General features: G+C 41.9%; 1 protein-coding gene across 4 annotated transcripts in view; it reads right to left on the bottom strand.

Annotated features, from left to right (window-relative positions):
• The window catches only part of DCC (DCC netrin 1 receptor), an 882,319-nt gene that overhangs the window by 183,116 nt on the left and 679,162 nt on the right, over positions 1-20,041 (bottom strand). For all 4 annotated transcript variants that reach the window (XM_061614640.1, XM_061614649.1, XM_061614658.1 and 1 more), the window contains one exon: positions 9,881-9,976. In XM_061614640.1, coding sequence (XP_061470624.1) covers positions 9,881-9,976 — 96 coding nt within the window. The remainder of the gene's footprint in view (positions 1-9,880; positions 9,977-20,041) is intronic.

The raw sequence follows: 20,041 nt of genomic DNA, 5'->3' as shown, positions 1-20,041 counted from the left end.
GTTTTGACAGCATGCATTTTTATACCACAGCCAGTGCTTGTGGTTGGCATGGTTGAGCATTGGCCAAGGGCTAGAACAGGTACAGAGAACCTGTGGCCCTCCAGATGTTGCTGAACTACAACTCCCATCAGCCCCAACAAGCGTGACCAGGGATGATGGGAGTTTTAGTTCGGCAACATCTGGAGGGCCACAGGTTCCCCACACCTGGGCTAGAGGTCCATAAGAGAACCAACTGAGCCAAGAGCTCTCTCAGTCTTGCTTCCTGTGTCACTGGAGGCAGTGAAAGTCTTTCTGGCACCACTTGTGACCTCTCTGAATTCTCTCTGTGTCGTTGTCATGGGCCACCAGGGCTTGTTGGCCCTTTGCTGCCACTGGCCACAATCCACACCAGGCAATGACTCCTGAGGACATCATATTTTAATACTGCCTGGGGACTCCACCTATAGGAGTAGGAGGGTGGGACACTCTCCATCAGCTGCCTGGTTGCAGAGAAGGGGCCCAGCTGTTGAGCGTTCAGCAGAAGGAAATATGGGAAGATAGGGAGGAAATAAAAAGCCTCAGAGAGCAGGAAGGGGGAACAGGGAAGCCCAGTGGGGAACCAGTGGACAGGCTGTGTGTCAAATAAGGTACCACTACAGAGACTTGGAAACTGAAGTCCTTGTTTCCCCACTGGAGGCCTTCAGATTGTTCCCCAGATCCCCACTGGGTGTGGCCAGAGAGGGAATGCTAGCAGCTTATGCTTATGCAGTCTTCCTGCTCCCTGGGGAGGCACTGGAGTCCTGAATTAAAGCCTGCCAAGGGCATTGAGGCAGAATATTCCCATCCTCTTTGGGGGAGAGCATTCCCTGAACCCCCAAGGCAGCCTTCAGAGGAATGGACTGTCTCTGAAGTTTGGGGTTTACTCCTGAGGAGACCAGACCGGGAAAGGGAGACTTGGACACTCTGTAAGAAAGAACTACCCTGATGCAACTCCCTGGAAGGAGAAGCAAAAGTGGGCAGAGGAATGGATATACCTTTTGCCTTTGTATGGCAGGCTAGCTTCTGAACACGTTCACATGCCTCTCTCCATCCTCCAGCCAGGCAAGCATGGGCACATTCCAGCCAGGAAAAAACACTCAAGCAGTGTGTAAAGCAGCCGTTCCCAACCAGTGTGCCTCCAGATGTTGTTGGACCACAATTCCCATCTTTCCTGGCCATTGGCAATGCTGGCTGAGGCTGATGGGAGTTGTGGTCCAACAGCATCTGGAGGCACACTGGTTGGGAAAGGCTGGTGTAAAGCATTGTCAGTAAGGAGTGTGGCCTGGGAAGAGTCCCTAGAGCCACACAGAGAGATCTAGAAGGCCACTTTTGGCCCACAGAGCCTGATGTTTTTAACTCCTGATCTAAGGAAACTCTGAGGAATTTTCTCCACTGATATGCTCTATCTAATTATCTCTTGCCAAAGTGTCCCTTGAATTCTGAAATGAGCCTTCTTTTGCACGTGCTTATGCACGCACGCACGCACACGCACACACACACCTCAATTTCTAAAAATTCTGCTGGGACACAACCACTCTGGAGGGCAAATCCTTTTCCCTGAAAATTTGGGAACAAGAGGGAAGGTTTTCAGGGAAAAGATGTGACCTCCAGAGAAGTAGGTCATGGTTACTCTGTGACTTTACCCTCACAACAACCCCTCCGTAGGTTAAGCCGAGACAGGCAATTGTTCAAGATTCTGCCCTCTCTTAGAACACTAGAACTTGTGGGCATCCAATGAAGCTGAATGTTGGAAGAATCAGGACAGACAAAAGAAAGTGCTTCTTCACACAGCACATGGTTAAGCTGTGGAATTTGCTCCCACGGGAAGCAGTGATGGCCACCAACTTAGATGGCTTTAAAAGAGGATTAGACAAATACATGGAGGAACAGGCTATCAGTGGCTACTAGCCATGATGGCTATGCTCTGCTTCCACATTTGAAGGCAGTATGTTTCTGAATGCCAGTTGCTGGAAACAGCAGGAGGGAAAAGTGCTCTTGCACTCAGGTCCTGCTTGTGGGCTCACCATAGGCATCTGGTTGGTCACTGTGAGACCCAGAGGCTGGACTAGATGGGCCAATGGCCTGATCCAGCAGGCTTTTCTTATGTTTTTAAGATCACCTAATGAGCTTTGTGTCTGAATGAAGATTTGACCTCCAACCAGAGCTTGGAAAAGTTACTTTTTTGAACTACAACTCCCATCAGCCCTAGGCAACATGGCCACTGGATTAGGCTGATGGGAGCTGCAGTTCAAAAAAGTAACTTTTCCAAGCTCTGCCTCCAACACTCTAACCACTACACAACACTGGCTCTCAGTGGACCACAGTTACAGTGAAAATTGGCCCATTAGACTTGGAGAGGCAAAAACATTCCATACAACAAAAGACTCTTTTTGTTGCTTCTCCCAGTGTTGCAGAAAGGAGTCCTGATGTTGATGGCAAGTCCTGCTGACTCAACTTAAAATACGAACATATTTGAGAAACTAACCTGCACATGTCCACAAGCATTTTTCACAAGCTACTAAAAAAGGTTAGAAAGATGCCTTCAAGGCTATGATGCCCAGCACTCTACATCATGACCAGATTTATTGAACCTAGCAGACGCTCATCTTGGTGCTTCCTATGGCCTTTAGTGGAATGTCTACAAAGCTATTTCAGTTGTCTTTTGCACTCGGAGCAAAGCAGTCACCACCTGGAGAGGGAAACTTGCTCAAGAAGATCAATTACAACTGCTTTCTTACAGAGACCATGCTGGCCCAGGAATGCCCCCATACTCCTGACTCTCTTCAGAGACTTGTCTCCAGAGAGGTAAAAGATTACATAGGAAGCTCCTTGTTAAAGTAGCCTTGAGTGATGCAAGGGAAGTTTTAAAGAAGGAGTCTTGTGGGAGTGGTTGCTGGTAAAGACAGTTCTTGAAAGAGACAACCAGAGTTTTAGAAAGATTTAAAAGGTCAGAAGTGGGGAACCTTTTTTGTTCAGTCCATGTTCCCTCAAGGACAACCTTCCAAGGACCGCATGTTGGGAAGGGTCAGAGGCAAAGATGGTTGGTGCAATGGATGCATTTCTTACCTTTGTACAGAAGACTAAATTCCAGCCACACAAAAGTCAGAGGTTTCTACACCCAAAACATCCTTCCATCCTCCAGGCAGACAAGAACCACTATCACCGTTCAAGGGCACATTCCAGACAGGAAAAAGTGCTCAAGGAGGATGTGGAGTAGAACTGTTGAGAGGTGTGGCCTAGAGAGAGTCCCAAGGGCCACACAGAAAGGTCTGGAGGGCCACATTCAACTCCCTGAAGTTCCCTGCCCCCGGTAGAATTCATATTCCACATTTAATAATAATAATAATAATAATATATTCGATTGTTAGGCACACAACTGTAGATGTAGCATAACCACAAATTTAAAAATACCTTTGAAAGTACCCATGGAAAGGTTTTAAAAGCTACATACTTTAAACAGGAAGAGATGTTACTTTTGCAACAATTAGAGGGGGGGGAAGTAACATTTACAAGGAAATACCCACATACTTGCTAAAGATAGTAGAGTATGGATCACTTTCTTTTTATAGAGGAAGTTATTTTTAAGGGGGCGATGGTTGGAAAAAAGAATAGATTTTCTCTTTTTATGGTTTTCCAAGATTTTTTTTTTTTTAATGGGAATACTTCACAAAACTCTACAAGCAAAGATTGGATTACTATCTGGGGTGAACATTCTATAATTTGGTTCAGTTATTCCTCATGAACAGCCTTAATGTTCTGTCACTCTGCCTTTTTCTTTCTTTCTTTGCTCTCAGTGACTTGACAGAGTTCTGAACAATGTGGGTTATGCATGAGAAAAGAAAACAACTGCCCACCAAATTATATATGTCGCTGCAGAGGGGGGTGGGGAATGATATAGTTCATAGCATTTGTTTTATACTGCATGTCAGAATGTTCAAAGCACTTCTCATACACAGTCTTAGTAATTCTTACAACAGCCCTGTAAGGCAGGTCACTGTTATCAACATCTTGCAGGTGGTGGTGGGCAGCGACTATGAAAGAATGAGCTGCTTAAGTCTATATGCTGAAAGTTCATGTCAGAGCTGAGGATTACTGGGGACTCCCAATAAATTTAGCTGCTACACTGGGAGTTGTCAACCCATTGCATGTGGGCACCATGGTGCCTGCAAAGGCCTTCAGTGGTTCCACCCAGCAAGTACCCCAGAATCTGAGCTTGCTTTTTTTTTTAAGTCTCTAGTCCTCCTAGAAAGAAAGTTATGGAACAAAATATGCAAGTACCCTTCTAAACGATTTATGTGAAATGAACCAGCCCGGCTGTTCCTGCCTGCCAGTGTTATTACCCAATAAGTGAAATCAGACCAGTGATTGATAAGTGATTTGGTTGGACACTGACAACAGGCAATAGGAATCAATGGGGTTCCAAAGAGCTGCTGCTTTCATTTCCTTTTTGTGCAACTTTCCTGCTTCTCTCTGTTTTTCTAGTCCTTGGAAATTCCATAGCTTGCCCTTCCTTTTTCCAGGATGCATCTTTCCTGTGCTGGGTTCGGGTACACCGGGCTAGCTCTCTGAAGTTGCTACCCTATGCACACTCTCTTGAGAGTAAATCCCACTGAATTTTATGGGGCTTATGTCTGAGTAGACACACACTGAATTGTTTTGCAAAACTCTTTGTTGCACAGTTTCACCTTGACACTGGTGTGGTAAGACACATTAACATGCAAGGATGTCACATATCCTCCTTCCCAGAAATCTTTTTTCATGTGCTATTGCTAAGAACCAACGGGTGGTATCCAACTAATGTGTCCCATCAGTGCAGGAATTTCCGCTTGCACAACAGAACTTCTCCCTTCTCCTCCCCCCAACACCCACTAAATCCTAGAGGCACAGGGGGGATGTGTTAAGTTGGATATTATATGATGTTAGTTCTAATCAGAGAAGACCAACTGAAATTAATGGATCTAAGTTAGATTATCTTTAACGCTCCTTCCAAGTCTTATCATTCTACACGCATGATATTGGTTTCCAGTTGGGTAGTTGTGAAACGTGGAATGGTAGTTATTTTTGTAAATAAAAAGTGGCATGGAAATTGCATTTATTAAATAAAGCAGTATTAACATGCATATGAGTATGCAAAGATGCTTTACTGAAATGGACCACTGGGTCTTCTAACCCAGTAGGGCTACCGTCTACTCCAATTAGCACCAGCTCTCCAGTCTAAGCCAGAGGTATTTGCTACCCAACATACTTTTAAACTGGAGATACAAATGACTAAACTTGAGGCCTTCTGCATGGGCATTATGTGCTCTGTCACTGACCTATCACCCCTCATAGAATTACAGATTCCATTCTGTGTTGCATTCTAAGACTGAGAACCTAATATTGCAACTCTAGTATCATTAAGAAGCTTGCTAGCAATATGCTTGGAAGAAAAAAAAATCATTGGAAAGGATGTGGATGGTACTTCATGCCATTCACAGCTGAGCGAAACTTACAAAGTCTTAAATTAACACTAATATATCATCCCAAAGTGCAACCTCACTGTCTGATCCTTGTCTGTGACTCTGTACTTTTGATGGCTAAAGCTAATTAATTTCAACTCAGCAAAAGTTGTAAACGATAGGGGAAATAACAGAAGTCATTTTCGGAGGGGTGACAGTGTTAGAATTTTTCTAACATGGCCTTTACCTATTCAAATTATGCTCAGATGTGGCATTTTGAAAAGTAAAAACTGCTCAGGTAGAGCGCATTGCCATAAGGCTGCCTGGAGTTCATAGCCAGTAGCATATCATTTCTGAGAGGTATGTTGTTGTTATTGTTATGTCATTTTTACACGTTGTTATGTGCCTTCAAGTTGATTATGACTTATGGCGACCCTATGAATCAGCGACCTCCAACAGCATCTGTCGTGAACCACCCTCTTCAGATCTTGTAAGTTCAGGTCTGTGGCTTCCTTTATGGAATCAATCCATCTCTTGTTTGGCCTTCCTCTTTTTCTACTCCCTGCTGTTTTTCCCAGCATTATTGTCTTTTCTAGTGAATCATGTCTTCTCGTTATGTGTCCAAAGTATGATAATCTCAGTTTCATCATGTTAGGTTCTAGTGATAGTTCTGGTTTAATTTGTTCTAACATCCAATTATTTGTGTTTTTTGCAGTCCATGGTATCCACAAAGCTCTCCTCCAACACCACATTTCAAATGAGTTGATTTTTCTCTTATCAGCTTTTTTCACTATCCAACTTTCACATCCATACATAGAGATCGGGAATACCATGGTCTGAATGATCCTGACTTTAGTGTTCAGTGATACAGCTTTGCATTTGAGGACCTTTTCTAGTTCTCTCATAGCTGCCCTCCCCAATCCTAGCCTTCTTCTGATTTCTTGACTATTGTCTCTATTTTGGTTAATGACTGTGCCAAGGTATTGATAATCCTTGACAAGTTCAATGTCCTCATTGTCAACTTTAAAGTTACATAAATCTTCTGTTGTCATTACTTTAGTCTTCTTGACGTTCAGCTGTAGTCCTGCTTTTGTGCTTTCCTCTTGAACTTTCATCAGCATTCGTTTCAAATCATTACTGGTTTCTGCTAAGAGTATGGTATCTGCATATCTTAAATTATTGATATTTCTCCCTCCAATTTTCACACCTCCTTCATCTTGGTCCAATCCCACTTTCTGTATGATATGTTCTGTGTCTAGATTAAACAAATATGGTGATAAAATACACCCCTGTCTCACACCCTTTCTGATGGGGCACCAATTGGTTTCTCCATATTCTGTCCTTACAGTAGCCTCTTGTTCAGAGTATAGGTTGCGCATCAGGACAATCAGATGATGTGGCACCCCCATTTCTTTTAAAGCATTCCATAGTTTTTCATGATCTACACAATCAAAGGCTTTGCTTTAATTTATAAAGCACAGGGTGATTTCCTTCTGAAATTCCTTTGTCTGTTCCATTATCCAACATATGTTTGTAATATGATCTCTGGTGCATCTTCCCTTTCTAAATCCAGCTTGGATATCTGGCATTTCTTGCTCCATATATGGTAAGAGCCTTTGTTGTAGAATCTTGAGCATTACATTACTTACATGGGATATTAAGGCAATAGTTCCATAATTACTGCATTTCCTGGGATCCCCTTTCTTTGGAATTGGGATGTATGTTGAACGCTTCTAGTCTGTGGGCCGTTGTTTAGTTTTCCATATTTCTTGACAATTTTTTGTCAAAATTTGGACAGATTCAGTCTCAGTAACTTGTAGCAACTGTACTCGTATGCTATCTGTTCCTGGTGATTTGCTTCTTCCAAGTATTTTAAGAGCAGTTTTCACTTCACATTCTAAAATTTCTGGTTCTTCATCATACAGTTCCTCCTTGAATGAACCTGTCATTCTTGCATCTCCTTTCATTTTGTATTATTTCATTTTGCTCTGTCAGTGATCCTTCTATTTAAATTTAGATAAAGGAACAGTGGACATAGCATGGAGTCATCAGAGTTGGTTGTCATCGCCATCCCAAAATATCCATGGAAGAAATGACAGTATTCCACATAGTAAAAGAAGAATTATTGGTTCACATTTACTTCCCCATAACATTTGTACAGAAGAACTATATTGGCTGAATAAGTGTCATGGTTATTTTTCATACACATTTTGCTTATTTCACATGTTGGCATGTGAAGGAGTGACTCAGTGACCCAACCTTCATGGTTCCTCTTCCCAGAAATGATCATCAGTATGGAATGGATCCAACCATAAGGCAAATTGCTCCTGTGTCATTCTATTAGCAGAGTAGTAAGAATTCGATCCCACTGTTAATAGAACTATATTGTGAATCCCAACTTACCTCTTCACAAAATGAAATGATAATTTGTTCAGGGTAAGAAAGTCACATTTATGAATGGGGTCTTTCTGTAAGCAGAAGGAACCATTCAACATCATAGTGGTTCTTTCGGTGTCCATATAAGCCCTAAGCTGGAAGTCCTGGAACCATGACTGTGACAGTTTCCCCTTCATTTGTTACTTGATAGCCTGGGGATGCACCAGGTCCATGTCTCTCTGTGTGTGTGCATGCATGCGTGCAAGGAAAGAAGTGCTACTGAAAGAAGGCAACAAAGCATTATTCATATTAAAAGGAGGACAGTCCCTCTATGGAGTTTCTCTCCTGCACACTTCAGATCCAAGTTAGGATCTGACTAACTTGGCAAGGTGAGGTTGGTGCCAGATAAAGGAAAGGCTTGCATTCTACAGCACTCTCAATATTTGTCTTTGGGTAGGATAGCAGCAGAGCTAAGAGCAGGGCGCATTGCATGGATTCTTTGGTTTAGGCAGAAAGAACCAGAGGTCCAGTGGGTCAAACTCACTATCAGGTGAAACTCATCTTCCACTGAAGTATGCCTTACCTCTACAGTACATTCAATTCAGGAACAGGTGAAGACACTCTTTTTACAGGTGGAGGAGTCTAATGGGTGACATCAGTTTTTAAGCACAGCACTGCTACTATATTTGTTATGCAGGTATTTTATGTGAATTGTTTATTATGATTGCATTATGTTTTGTTGTATTTTATTTTGTTTGTACACTGTCCTGAGACTGTTGTGGTGGAGGGCAGTATAAAAATACCTTTGAAAAACAAAGAAATGCCTGCATGCCCTCACCCACCTCCATTGTGGCCTGAAAGACAAAAAAGGCTCAATGGAGTGAGATACAGTTATGGAAATGGGATTTATTCACAATCCACTTTGGGGAAAGAAAGAAGACAGGCACATCATCTGACTCTTCCTTCCACCATAGAAGCTCACAAAGATTACAGTTACTTTAAGGCTTTCGGCTAACGGAAGATAGCAGAATGGGATTTCAGGCCATGGTGACTCTCGCCCCTCACACTTCCATCCTCAAACATAGTCTGAAATATGGGTGCATGGAGTCTTGTAAAGGAATAATATGGATATTTCTTCTGCACACCTGAAGTACTGAGGCCCGGCTGTACGGACCTTCTGCAAACACACACTCACACAGTGATTCAGAGTTCTCTGTTAGTCTGCTTGATAGATGTGAGAAATCATGAGCTGCTGCTGTGCAAATCCTTTCTGCCACACACCCTGTGCCTTTCTCCTTCAGATGCCTACTCTGTTCTGGCATTTATGGCTTACCCCTCAAGCACTAGTGGTGTGAACGGACATGCACCCAGTTCTGTGAACTGACAAGAAAATTCAGAGTAAGGCTCTGTCACCAGAACTCCCGCATGCAACATCACTGGGATAAGTCTTTCACTTCTTCTTTTTTTGTTTTAGCATGCGAAGGAAGACATGCCCTCAGCAGAGATGTGGCCAGAAGTGGGGAAATCTGTGGCCCTACAGGTCAGTGGACTCCACCTTCCTTCAGCCCTATCAAGCGTGGCCAGTGGTCAGGGACGATGGGAGTTGCAGTCTAACAGCATCTGGAGGGCCGCAGGTTTCCCCACTTCTGGGGAAATGCTATTCTTATTCTGCCTGGGAAAAAAAATAACTCTGTGAAGCTTAAAAGCTGTTTGCATGTGTTAATAAGTCATCGCGGATATACATCACAGTTGCTATTATATTGCATTATGTTATCTCAGATGCAGCACTATGAAGCCAGTTCAGCCATGCACCTGCAAGCAATGCGCATGCATTTGTGAGCCAGTCCTGACACTCTGTCTGGAGATCCCGAACCTTCATAGATCATTGTCCTCAGCCCAATAGGTTACACTCACCAGTGCAGGTAATCCAATTAAAAATGTGTGTACTCACCTTCCACACCCATTCACTGCTTCCAAGGGCATGCATTGCTATGACAGAGGCAGCGGGTAGAAATGGACAAAAGTACCAGTCAGCCATTCCAACTCACCTGTCAGAGATCTGGTGGTGGCACTCTCATAAAGAGGGACTCCCTCTCCCGCATTGTTAAATGCTTTCAAAGATATGACATAGTGGGAACTTGGTTCTGCAGGAAAAGCACAGACATGATATCACTGGAGTTAATGTTCTGAAAGCAGATTTTGGCAACCATCCAATACATATTTGCAGAACCAAAGGTGTTTAACAAGATGAGGACCAGAGATTGCATGCAAAGCCAAAAGATGAAAAATCAATTGCTTCAGGACAGGCCTGCGGAACTTGTTTCCCAACAAATCAAACACAGTTCTTTAGTCGCGGAATGTCACCTGGTAGCAGCCTAAAAAAACATTCTGCGTTCCCCTCCCAACCCTAGGCAGAAAGGAATAAGAGGAAGTTTAGCAAGTGCTATGGCACGTGGCTGGAGACCTGGGTTCAGCTTAGAGGATTCTAAGATGACTCTGCTTGTTTAAGAGCCTGGCTTCAAGCTCCACTCCTCATGGGGAAAGTAGCCAGATTTAAGCAATGGCCTAACTATCAATAATTCTGAAGGGCTTAATTAGAAATGGGAAGAAAGCATCGCCTTTCCCCATGGATTATCTATCCTTTTCTTCTTAGCTCTCTGTTGGCAGCTGATTATCCTTGCTCCTTCTCCCCCAAATCCCTAGGGGATCTGACAGCGCAGTCCTAGCCATGCTTAGTCAAAGTTAAGCCCGATTGAATTCAGTGGGTTAGAATTGTAGGAAAGTGGGGTTAGAATTGTAGCCCCAGCCAGTAAATGAGAAATAATAAAAGTAGAGATCAGAAATGAATGGGGAATGTGGCCAGGAGCTCTAGGATTCTTTCCACCATTGGCCCTGCCAATCTCTTGGGGAAGCCTTTCAAATTCTCAACAGCCAGAGCGTGGCTTGTTACATGTGTAACTAGAGTCTTGGGTACCACCTGGAGCAATTGAGTAAGGAGGCTTTCCTTTATTTCCATTCACATCACAGACAGAGTACATTATTGGAGCAATACTACTTTTAGACAGTTCACTGCTACCTGCCTGGTTAGTGTGTGATCAAGCCTCAAGTCTGATCAAGCCTCAAGGAGATGTATCAGTAATGTTCATTTTAAAACTTTCTACCTTACTACTACTGAGAGCATCTCAAGTGCTCAGCTGCCAAAATAATGAGGATTCCCTTGACTTGACTCCCAGGCACTGCATATTTCACCAGAGTGTGTCAGACGAAATGCTTATAATTTACAAAGTATTGAAAATCACTATCAAATGAGATATAACCACATCTAGTAAAGAAGCTTTCAATTTCAGGGAAATGTTGTGCTCAGTGGTACAGCGACTGTTTTGCACCCGGAAGGTCCCCAGTTCAATCCTTGAGATCTCCAGGTAGGAGAGAGAATGTCCCCTGCTTGAAACCCTGGAGAGCTGCTGTCAGTCAGTGTAGACAATGCTGAGCAAGATAGATCAATGGTCTGACACAGTATGAGGCAGTGTCTGGTGTACCTATGGAAGTAACTAACCAGACTGTGAGTTTTCCTTATCCTTAATAGTTATATCAATTTTTAAAAATTACAAGTTTAATAACTTTGACAAAGATCTTTAATACAATTATATTGGGCACGATCCCAATAAAAGATAAGTAAGTTTAAGGTTGCAGCCCTATGCATGTTTAATGGGCTGTCCCATTCAACTCCATGGATCTGAATAGGTATTGATAGGATTTTGCTGTATGCCCCATTCATTTAAATAAGGGTGGTAAGCAAGGGAGTTAATGGGAGGAGTTTAGCAGGGTCTAAAAATGCTTCATTTTGGCTAGAAAGATACCATAGTATTGCTGGCCAATCCCCACACACACAAAAAAACCAAAACCCAGCAACAGTCAAGGCACATCAATGTTAAACAAATGAACACATCTCAATTATGCAATGTTCACCCACTCATTATCATAGCATAGATCAGAAGGAAAGACTATAAATATAAGGACATTGGGGAAGGAAAAAGCAGCTAAGGTTCATGCATCTAACCCTACAAAACAAAAATATCCAGGGATTGCTGCCAAGTCTTTGCAAGCAAATCATAATTTCTTTACCCAGATAATATTGGCCCTGATTCAGCTTTTCTGCACACAGAGAAAAGGAAGCCAGCCAGCAAGGGGCAGCTGACAGTAATAGGGAAGGCATATGAGATCAGTTCAGCCTGTTCACTTTCTTGCCCTTATCCCTGGCTCCTGATAATATGCTTCTCAAAACTATTAATTCTAACATGATTTTTATGTTGAGATCATTTTTGGTTAAAAACAATACATGTGACTTGACTTGAAAGTTGTATTTCAGACATTCTTTGGTGGGACATGCCTCTAGTCCTCATGCAGCTAGCTAGCTCCTAAGCTTGTTTAATACCACATTGTGAAGAAAAATAAACTATTCAATTACTTTTTTAAAAACACACACACACACGTGAATCTGTTTCTAGCAATCCAGTGTTAAGGAAGTATATAAGAACATATGAAGTTGCCTCATGCCAGGAGTTCCCAAACTATGGTCCATGAGCTTCATTCAGGTGGTCCACGGCATGCCTGTGGATTCGTGGTTGAGCACATCCTTTGCACTTAATATTGGTATTGATCTTTAATTGTATTTTGTTGCTTCTTGTGTTTCTTATATTGTATTTTAATTCTAATTCTATGGCATTGCAACTGCTACAATAGACAGAAAAATAATTAAGTGGCCCACAAGGACCCTCAGCAATCTTCAGGTGGTGCAAGAAAACACAGAAGATTGAAGCTCTGGGTTTCGATTGTTTCTTTTTGGCAGATGTGGGTGGATAGTTTGGTTGCTGTTTATAGAAGGAAAGGTGATGCACATTTTTCTTCTTTGTTATCTAAGGAGATTTGGCCGTGCACCACCTATCTTCTCTAAGAGTCATGCTGGCTGCTATATCATACACATGAAAATTGCCACTGATGATGCTAATTGTAGGTCTCAAATCAGGACCAAGAGAACTTTACTTAGCAGTCTTGAACTATTTTCTATGAGATAAAGAGTCTTTTAATAACACAAGGCTTTGGGGCGTCCCACTGAGCATGCATTTTCTCCCTTGCTCTGTTTTTGGCTGCCTGGGATAGCCACATCTTGTATTCTTAGATTTTGTTGTGTATTCTAAAGGGTTCTTAAGGGCTGAAGGTGTATTTTGCTTCAGAAACTGAAGTATGAGGTTCATCTGGAAATAGAGGAGGTGCTCAGCTTGTTCTGGACGGGGTTGCAACCCTTTTATAAGATCAGATTGGGCATCTAGGATGCCATTAGATTTAATGCTCCCCCAAGTTCATGACTGTCTTCACTCCCACAGTTGTTTCTGCTACTTTCAAAGGATGGGAGAGATTTGATGCAATTTTCAGGGGAGTTATTTTTACTTGGTTATAACTTTAAACAACACTACAAAAAGACTGCGTGCTGTTCTTCCTTCTGCTTTTTTGAAAAAAAAAAAACCCTTGGACTGGTCCATGGTGTTCCCAGCATCCTACACTTTCTGGAATGCCCATGAGAGAATTATATGTCATCATGTTCTCCCAGGGGATCCCAGGAAGTGTGGATGACCAGAGAAGCTGCCTCAGAAGTGGCTGGGGACTGACATGAGGATTAAAAAAAAAAAAGGTAAAAGGAAGAACATCTCAGCTAGATGACTGCGGTGTGCTGTATGCAAGGGTGCCTTTGAAGACACTTCTGAAACTACGGTTAGGACAAAGCAGAGGAGCCCATTTAATAACTGGGAACAGATGAACAGGGCATATCTCAGTAGCTCTGGAACAGCTAACTTGCTTCCAGTCCATTTCTCAGCAATATTCAAAGTGTTCTTTTCAAAGGACCAGCTGCTTCCACATGCACCTACGCAGGTGACAAGCTTGGCCTCCAGAGTCCTGCCCCAAATCCCCCAGGCATCCAAGGGTCGGTGACTTTTCATATGAAGCACTGTGCCTTCGTAATTTCCTCCCAGGGAAGTTTGCTTGGCTCCATCTTTGTTTGTGTCCAATGCCAAGTGAAAAACTTTTAGGGTCATGCTGTTAATGGTCAACATAATTCCAGTTTTTTGACACTTTCATAGAGCGGGGAGGGCAGTTAATGGGCTTCCCTTGGTGAATTCTGACTTTTATCCTGTGCTTATGTATATGCTTATGTATATAATATAGATATTGTTTATGTATTTTGCTTTGTAAATTAATTTGATATATTTTTTTAATTGTAGCTTGTGTATACTACTGTAAACTGCTTTGAGATCTTTTAGATAGTAAGTGGTCTATAAATGGAAATAAAATAATAATAATAATAAATATTTAAAAATCAGTAAAATTTTATTTTTTAAAAAACACATGTCTAGGCCTTTTATTTAGTTTGTCTCCTATGGGGACTTTCATCTGCTCTCTGTGCCCGATTTCATTTATTGCTGTTTGTTATGGCTTTATTGTTCTACTCTGAGATTTTCAGCTGAAACAGGACTAATAAATCAGGGGAATAACTAAATCAGGGATAGGAAACCCATGGCCTTATTGATGTTTCAGCACTAGCGCTCTCAGCATCCTGGACCATTGGCCACACTGGTTGGCCACACACGTAATGGGCCACAGTTCCCCAACCCTGCTTTAGAGTTTCAGTGGTTGTGGGGCTTTGAGCTTCTCTTATTGTTGTGAGGTGGTCAAGGGTGGTGTGAATGCTTTGCTTTCTAGTAAACATTTCCCCAGCATTCTGTAGACTTTCCTCTTCTGAAAGAAACCAAACAAAGGTGGGAGAAACCAAACAAAGGTGGTGGGCTTTAATTGAAACATGGGAAAGCTGTAGGGTGCAGACCACCAGGGAGATGATTTGAAGGATGAAAGAAAGGACACTCAGAAACATCCCTTGGCCATCTCAAAAGTAAGGTAAACACAACAAAGGTACATGAGAATTTCACAGGCATGCTCTTTCCCCTCTGATAACTTTTGAACATAATTTCTTTTCTCAACAATGGAAGAGGTTGAAAAAGAAGTGGGTGAAATGTTCTTCACACACACACACCCAGCTTAAAGCCTAGTCTCCTGTACCCCTCCTTGAATTGCTTTGCCAAATTGGAAATTTTCTTAGATTTCTTGTAAACCATGCAGAGGTTTACAATCAAGTAAACAAATAAAATAATAAATAAATACATTTAAATCCTCAGCTTTAGATGTGACTGACACAGGTATAAACACAATTACATGCTAGTTTTTGGCTTCCTTTTGGTAAACCAGGAAGGGGCAGGATCTTCAACCAGCCCATCAACTCTTAACCCAGATGTACAGATTTCCTGACTTTAATGAGACAACTTCTGGAGGACTACAGGATCCCTATTATTTCTTTACATATTTCACTTTTTACAGAAACGACCCAAAGTGACATAGTCAAAACAAGCACAACCAATGAAAACTTAAAAACACATCTATACAAGTCCCAGCCCCCTAAAAGAGGCTATCAATAGCTGAAACCCTTCATATTAAAGGGCCAAAAGCCAGGATAAAGAGGAAATTCTAAAGTAAAGCAGATACAGATGATGCCAGGCATGCCTCCCTGGAGAGAACATTCCACAAGTGGGGGACCACCACTGAAAAGGCACTTTCTCATGTTGCCACAAGGGCCTCAGATGATAACTGGAGGGTCGGTGTTAGTTCATGTGGGCAGAGGCAGTCCTTGAGGTATTGGGGTGCTGAACTGCATAAGGCTTTGTAGATCAAAGCCATCACTTAGAATTGAGCCCAGAAACTAATTGGTAGCCAGCACAGTCCTGCCAGAATTAGTGTTATATGTTCAAACTGACTTACCCCACTCAACATCTCTGAACTAAATATTGTTTTGTTTTCAGTATTTGTAGATTGCTTTTTACCATAACTGGTCTCAAAGCCATTTACAAAACAATTCTTCCAACACCCTTGCAATCTAGAAGTAAGGGCTTCATATAGGGATGGCTGGATCATCCTTCTTCCAGCCCAGTTTTGCATGTGTTTGTGCAAGAGTCCATTCTGTACCATTTCTGTATCAATATGCAATTTCTTTTAAAGGGTATGAAAAATCGTATCATTTTTCCAGGTATTTTCCCCTAAAATACACAGTTTATTGTAAAATACACACATTTCTACGCATTTTCACCACAAAACCACATTTTGATACTTTTTTATTTTTGAGCTGAGAACTGTATTGGAAAGATTTGGAGCAGTAGGAAAACTGTATCTAACTGCATCCTGATCTGTTTATTAGCCTCCGCCTAGTAACTGCCAAATAGTCAAGTGAATATTGTGTTCCTGAGTCCTGTTCTACTTTTGCATGATCAATCAGAGCTCAGGGATGGGATTGTGATTTCTGGGCAATGATGATGCTCTTCCACTTCTCTTGTATCTGCATTCCTCATGCCCACAGCTTACATTTATATTCCGACTTTCTTCTGCCATGGAACCAGAGGTGGCATACATGTGGCTCCCAGGCAGTCACCTATCAAGTTACTGACACAGACCAGCTTAGCTTCAGCAAGGCGGTGGCTTCATGGGCCTTCAGACCAGTGGTGGGGAATCACTGTCAGCCCCCAGGCCAGATCCAATTGTGACCAACCCTCCATGGGCCACATTTGTCAAGTGGGTGGGGCTGCTCTCCTATCAATCACCCAATGTCAAATGATGTAAGGTGGGTCTGGCCTCTGCACAAAGCAGGGCAACTTGCATTTGGCCTCAAATTTAAACAGGGAAGGGCCATAGATGGCAGAGCATATGCCTTGAATGCAGAAGGTCCCAGGTTCAGTCCCTGGCATCTCCAGGTAGGGCTAGGAACGTCCCCTGCCTGAAAACCTGGAGAGCTGCTGCCAGTCAGTGTAGAGAATACTGAGCTAGATGGAGCATTGGGCTGACTCAGTATGAGGTGGCTTTCCTGTGTTCCCATGTAAACAGTGCCAGATACAAGCTGTAATTGAACATCAGGAGCACTCTAATGCTCCCAACTGCTCATTTTCAGCCACACCTGTATCTGTCCCATATAGATGTCAGGTGAGTGAGTGTTGCTGTAGACAAACAGCCTCATGGGATAAATTAGGAGACCTGGCAAGCCATATTTGGCCCATGGGTCAGAGATTCCTCACCCATGCTTCCGACCCTGGGAACCAGGCTATGCTGTATCCAGTGGATGCTGGTGGCTTTGATGCCAGTAGGACAGTGAATCCGCTCTGGGCTTTTGTCTGAACTTTCAAAGAGCTTCTTTCAGCACCTTGGACAGCTCCTTGGAAGTTCAGGCTAACACCCAGAGCGGATTCACTGCCCAACTGACACTGGAGCCACCAGTCTCTACTGGCTGTATCAATGGCTGAATAAGGAAACCCTTGTATGCCCTTTCTGCTTCCCTTTGTCATGATATTAGTGTCCATATAATACATGATTGTGACATATTCAGTGCTGCATCTAGCCTTCCTCTTCTGAGAGGTAGGAAATGGTGCTGTGTAACAAGGCACCTTTTAACCACCTTTGCAGCATATGAGTTTACCACGGTGCACAATTTAGGAGTCACTGACAAAGGGCAACCACTGGACCAAGGGGCCCGTGCCCCTGAGATCAAGCCTAGTCTGTGATGCTGAGAGTCAGGCATTTGCTGCAGTACTTAGCCATTCTACATCTAGAGAACTCATAAGCATGTGAGACTGACATCCTTGATACAGAATTCCATATTTCATTCCAATTTATAATCCCAGACATGCTCAGGATGATTAATCCTATTATTCAAATGCCAAATTAATCAATATTACTTATTTTACAATACTGCTTAATGATTCCCTACCCCCATATTTTGTAATTACTTTCATGTCCTACATTGATACATTTGGTTAATGCTACTAATGAGATGGATGGCATGTTCATTCCTTTCCAAAAAAGGAAGCTAAACTTTTTTTTAATGGCTACAAAAAAGGCTTCATGAATAACTAGAGCAGTTATCCATTCACAACACTCGAGGGCGAACACATCATTCTTACATTCTTATTATTCATTCCATTGGCATTCATTGCAGCCTTATTGGCCAAGCAGAAATGATTTCGTATTCATGAAGATGGATACAGAAATATATTCACTGAATTTCCACTATTAACTCTCTGACGAAGGATGTGATTTGCACAGAATGAATTTGCATAGGATTCCCTCCCACAAGTGTACATGAAAAGGGGTGGTAAGGTTAATAGGCTCTGAATTCTCAACAGTCGCAAACACAGAATTGTCTCTATAGCAACATGGCTGCACTCAAGAGCTCTTCCTCTCCTTCTGTAAGAGCAGCTTCAACAAATTATTTCATAGCTGGGAAGTCATTAGGGAGAGAGGGCCCAGAGTCAACATACTTCCTCCCATAAACTTATTTTATTTATTTATTTAAAGTGTTCTTAATCCACTTTTCAGCCACTCCCCCCGGCTCCCAGTGTAGCTTACAAATTTCACAGACACAATCAAGACTTACAAACTGAAAGACACGGCATAAAAGGAAAAGATTAGGAGGGAGGAGGAAAAAAGCAAACTCAAACACTATTTCTAGGTACTAGAATTTTCACCATTCACCATTATCTCTCTTCCATCTAAGAGCTCATCATTCATCCCTAACACTCCTTTCCAAACTACACTTGACTGCCAGTATCAGAACTCATCACTAAGCACCTGCTAGAATCTGAACATCTTTTCTTGCAATGGGTCATCTTTTGTAGCCAAGCTACTGTTTTCTATATACATTTTTCATAAAAAGTTTAGCACTTCTCACAAATACTGTAAGGAAAAGTTGAAAGGAATGTTGCAGCCAGAGTTCAAGAAGGTGTTAAACAGTTCATGGATGTTGCAATGTCAGCAAAGACCTGTGGCATATTGGGACAAGGACTTCTCAGGGTTGGGTTGCTTGGGAATGAAGACCAAAGCAGGAGGTAAAATGTGCTTAAGGCTAAATATTTCACTACTGTTCAACAAAATGGGCTTGACACAGCTCCCAAACTTAGGGGAGGGGTGTTGTCCTTTTTTGAACCTGTGTCCTCCATTCTGTGTTTGCCATGATTTATTGACACCACATTTATAAACTCCATTCCTCCAAGTCTCTCAGACTTTGGGATGGAAAGATCTGTCAATTTTGGTTCTCTTACTTTCTCATTTTTCCAATCTTTAAATGAGTTCTCCACATTAAATAAATAAATAAATAAATACATTTCTGCAGCTATTTGCAATTAAAAAAAACCAAAAACCTCATGAAAATTGTCCAGCATTTTAGTGTAAAAATTGTCCAGCATTTTAGCTTCTCCTAATAATTTATTTATTTATTTATTTATTTAAAATATTTCTATCCTGCCCTTCTACCCTATAATAGGGCGCTCAAGACGGCTTTCAAAAATAAAATCAGACATGTACATAATAAAATTGTAAGCAGTAAAATCACAAAAACATTAAAATAAATTAAAATACATAAAATACAATTAAAATACATAAAATACAATATAGATAGGTAGGTAGGTAGGTAGGTAGGTAGGTAGGTAGGTAGGTAGGTAGATATAGATATATACACACACATATATACATATATATAGGGATTGATACTAAAGGGACTACAAAGGTAAAATTTAACGTAGAAGACATAAAATTAGTGTCAGGCTCTACCTTCAGTCCCTTCCAAAGGCTCCCCGGAACAAGATTGTTTTCAGAAGTCTAATAAACACATTTTGTGTAGGCAGTACACATTTCTGAAAGCAATTTATTGTCATATAATGCATATTTGTGTGTTATTTTTCACTTATATATTCTTTTGTATGCACACTTTCCCCTAACATATGCATTTTTAAAACATTGGTTGGTTGGTGAACTACATTGCAAAATTTGAATAAATGCAAATTTTGAAGGATGGCTGTGTTTTGGTTCTCAAATTATTTTGGAAAGTGCGAAATGGATAGATTAGACTTGAACTGCAAATTGTCACCCATCCCTACTCAGACATGAGGGTAGGTGCCCAAGGATTGTCCTATTCCTCTTCATAGCAGCTTCTGAGAAAGGTTAGGGTTAGAGATCACAGCTGGTTCAATATTACTCAGTGAGCTTTAGGGTTCAGTAGAGATTCAAACTCTGGCATCCACAGTCCAAATCTAACATACTGTCCATTTCATCACACCAGCTCTTTGACA

The sequence above is a fragment of the Rhineura floridana genome, chromosome 1 (assembly GCF_030035675.1).
Source record: "Rhineura floridana isolate rRhiFlo1 chromosome 1, rRhiFlo1.hap2, whole genome shotgun sequence".
NCBI lineage: Eukaryota > Metazoa > Chordata > Lepidosauria > Squamata > Rhineuridae > Rhineura > Rhineura floridana.
The sequence above is the reverse complement of the archived record's forward strand: the minus strand, read 5'-3'. Positions and strand labels throughout refer to the sequence as shown.